Source organism: Phaseolus vulgaris, chromosome 8 (genome assembly GCF_051622355.1).
Source record: "Phaseolus vulgaris cultivar YP4 chromosome 8, ASM5162235v1, whole genome shotgun sequence".
NCBI classification, from domain to species: Eukaryota; Viridiplantae; Streptophyta; class Magnoliopsida; order Fabales; family Fabaceae; genus Phaseolus; species Phaseolus vulgaris.
Window position 1 is genome coordinate 56,771,730 of NC_143505.1, and position 3,592 is coordinate 56,775,321.

A 3,592-nucleotide genomic window follows, 5' to 3' on the forward strand; every position below is an offset into this window, starting at 1 on the left:
AATATATATTAGAGAATGACTTGAATTCATATTCAACTTAAATCTATTATATTAAATTGTATTACCTTACAATTTTGTGTTTTAAAAGTAGGAATAAACAGTAAATTTTATTCTAAAATACTGGGTATCTTAAATAGTCTTTGAAATAAACAGATCATATAAATAATCTTTCAAATATTAAAATGATACTATATATTTTTTAAATAGTATTTTTTTTTTCGAACTAAAAAAAATGAATAAGTATTTAAAAGTATGTATTTAAGAGAGAAGAAAATACCTGAGACACTAAATTATATATATAAAAAAGAATGAAAATTGAAAAGTATAATTACTTGCATGTTGGTTTGATATGTAGGTTTACGTGTGGTTCAATGGAGCCAAATTCTAAAAATGTAAAACTGAAACAAAAAGAGAAACAAACTGTAGACACCTGACAGGAGTAACAGCAGCGAACAACAGTAGGGGGAGTATTTGCGTGTTGGTTTCAAATTCTCGAATACACCATGCAATGCATGAGTTGGTGACACGTGTCCTAGTGCAGGCGCGAGTTCAACGTGATACTTGTCCGGTCTCGACAATAGCACCGCCCAGGAGCAAGCGCAGTGAAGGACCACGTAGAATTGGGTCCCTGCAATGCAACTCTCTCCGTCAAAAACGAAACGTTTTACCCTTCTTCCGTTAACTTTTTTCCCAGTTCCGTTTATTCAAAACTACAGTAATCCACGTTCCAGTGCTGCGCGGAACATGGTCGGTCTTTCTAGGAGTGGTTGGAATCACGCCAGCTAGGACGAACCCCATCAATCATTGGTCTCTATCAAAGAAAACAATAAAAAATTCAACATATTACGCTGGCGGGACCCACTCCCACTACTCTCACCCTCACTTCTATTAACTCTAACTCATTAGGATTATAAATCCGCACCATACTCCTTACCCTATCACACTCACTCACTCACAACTCACAGGAATCCGAGGCAAGAAGAAGGAAAAAAACATGGAGGGGAAGGAGCAGGATGTGTCGTTGGGAGCAAACAAGTACGCCGAGAGACAACCCATTGGTACGGCGGCACAGAGCCAAGACGACGGCAAGGACTACCAGGAGCCACCGCCGGCGCCGCTGTTTGAGCCCTCGGAGCTTACGTCATGGTCGTTCTACAGAGCAGGGATAGCAGAGTTTGTTGCCACTTTTCTGTTTCTCTACATCACCGTCTTAACCGTCATGGGTGTCCTCAGGTCCCCTACCAAGTGCCAATCCGTTGGTATTCAAGGAATCGCTTGGGCCTTCGGTGGCATGATCTTCGCCCTCGTTTACTGCACCGCCGGAATCTCAGGTTCCTTTTTTTTTCTCCACTGCTGAAAAAATATCTTCGTTTTTAAATTGTGGAAGATAAACAACGTTGCTTGTTTGTGTGTTTGTGGTGTAGGGGGTCACATAAACCCTGCGGTTACGTTTGGGCTGTTCTTGGCAAGGAAATTGTCGTTGACCAGGGCGTTGTTCTACATAGTGATGCAAGTGTTGGGTGCCATCGCCGGCGCTGGAGTGGTGAAGGGTTTCGAGGGAAAAACCAGATTCGGTGCATTGAACGGTGGCGCTAACTTTGTTGCCCCTGGGTACACAAAAGGTGACGGACTTGGTGCTGAAATTGTTGGCACCTTTGTCCTTGTTTACACCGTTTTCTCAGCCACCGATGCCAAACGTAGCGCAAGAGACTCTCACGTCCCCGTAAGCGTCTTCCTCTTTCTCCCTCTTAATTAATAAAAATACGCAAGTTTGGTGGGACTTATTGTGTGGGTTGAATTTATCACTAGATTCTGGCACCTTTACCAATTGGGTTCGCTGTGTTCTTGGTTCACTTGGCCACCATCCCCATCACCGGAACTGGTATCAATCCTGCTCGTAGTCTCGGTGCCGCCATCATCTTCAACAAAGACCTTGGCTGGGACGATCACGTGAGATATTTAATTTCGTCCTCTCTTTTAAATGCATCAAATTTTAGAATTTTCTGGAAAACCAATCTCGACCGTCAGATCTCCGACGCTAATTGATTGTCGCTTTTTGTGCAGTGGATCTTCTGGGTGGGACCATTCATCGGTGCGGCTCTCGCTGCACTCTACCACCAGGTCGTAATCCGCGCCATTCCCTTCAAGTCCAAGTGATTGAATCAAACGGTTCATGCTTAATCAATCAAGTTGGGGAAAAAAAATCAAGCAATGTTTGTGGGCTTTTCGGTTTCATTTCATCCAATGATCTGTTTCATCTTTTTTTTTTTTTGCTTTTAATTTAAAGTCTTGTATTTTGTATGTATAGATGTAAACTTATGATTATTAGGTGGTGCATGTGTCGCGTAATGGGCCTCAGTTATCCTCTGCTTTTAAGTTGGAAGAGGCCCAGCTCATGTGTGATGTACGGCTGTGATTGTGTATTATTATGCAAAATTTAAAAATAACAGCAGAGTCATTTATGCATCTTTTTATAATACTATTATTATTTAATTCTGTGTAGACCCCGCAATGTCCTCCCTGTAATTTTTGTCCTCTTCCCTGAAGTATATGCGTAGGTTGGGTTTCTTTATCCACGCCTGTGGCCGTTATCACTAGCTATGGATAATCGAAATCCATGGAGTGAGCTTGAGAAAAGAGTGGGGTTGGGGAAGTAGGTGGGTGGTTGGATGATGTCTATTGCCTAATCTGGGACCACTTTCTTCATCAATAATGCACATTTTCTTGTCTTCTCCGTTTAATAATGATTTGTGATCATAGCCCAGAGAAAAAAAGAATGTGCACTATTTGTGTACGCATTCAATAAGCTTAGGATAAGCTTTATCTTACCAATGGGATTGCCACCATTTTCCTTCTAGTTACTTCCATGGAACCCTTCACTCAAAAGACGTGGCACTCCTCAGAGAAGTACCTGTGAAGAAAGCGTTAATACAAGTCTCACCACTCATTAACTACATTGACATTATTTAAATAACATGAACCCCAATTAAAATAAAGTAGAAAAAGTTATTCTCGGGCCAATTCTCAATCTACAAGTTATATATACGAATGGGTAAAGAAAAGTAGTATTTAAATTGGAGTGATAGGGATGAAGAAGAACTTAGGTCCCCACAAAATAATAAATGAAGTGAAAGTACAAAATAATGAATGAGTAAAAGTGGAAGAAGAGAGAAATAATTAAGAGAATGAAAATGGTGGTGAAGCTTCTTCCAACTTCTCTCCGTACAAATGTCCGAATTGCATATTTGTTTATGTTGTTGCCAAAGTAGTAAGATAAGATGTCTATTTCCATCTTTCTTCATTCATCTTATGTCATTTTATTATTTCCTAAGGTAACTCTTTCCCTCCACCATAACCCTGGATTAAAATATACAAAAAAAAAAATTACACTCATATTTCTCAATATTTTTAATAACTTATTTGCTTGCTATTTTAACACCACCATAACACCAACAAATTTCAACACCTTCCTCACTCAAACCCTCTTCTTGCTCCGATATTTCCTTTTTGGTTTATTCGAAATTTTGAACATTTGTACGTGTCTAGTTCACATAAACACTTAAAAGATTGAAACCAATTTGAACTAGAACAA

General features: G+C 39.8%; 1 protein-coding gene across 1 annotated transcript; it reads left to right on the forward strand.

The window, feature by feature from the left end:
* The first annotated feature begins 940 nt into the window (after positions 1-940).
* Positions 941-2,466, forward strand: LOC137827198 (putative aquaporin PIP-type 7a). Its single transcript, XM_068633428.2, has 4 exons — positions 941-1,331; positions 1,425-1,723; positions 1,810-1,950; positions 2,065-2,466. The coding sequence occupies exons 1-4, from the start codon at positions 995-997 to the stop codon at positions 2,155-2,157; spliced, it is 870 nt and encodes a 289-aa protein (XP_068489529.1). The 5' UTR covers positions 941-994; the 3' UTR covers positions 2,158-2,466.
* The last annotated feature ends 1,126 nt before the right edge of the window (positions 2,467-3,592 follow it).

Excerpts from the sequence above, each read along its gene's own strand:
- LOC137827198 (XM_068633428.2), top strand. The coding sequence starts at position 995 with ATGGAGGGGAAGGAGCAGGATGTGTCGTTGGGAGCAAACAAGTACGCC. Across the intron at positions 1,332-1,424 it reads CTGCACCGCCGGAATCTCAG|GGGGTCACATAAACCCTGCG; the intron begins GTTCCTTTTTTT and ends TTTGTGGTGTAG. Across the intron at positions 1,724-1,809 it reads CAAGAGACTCTCACGTCCCC|ATTCTGGCACCTTTACCAAT; the intron begins GTAAGCGTCTTC and ends ATTTATCACTAG.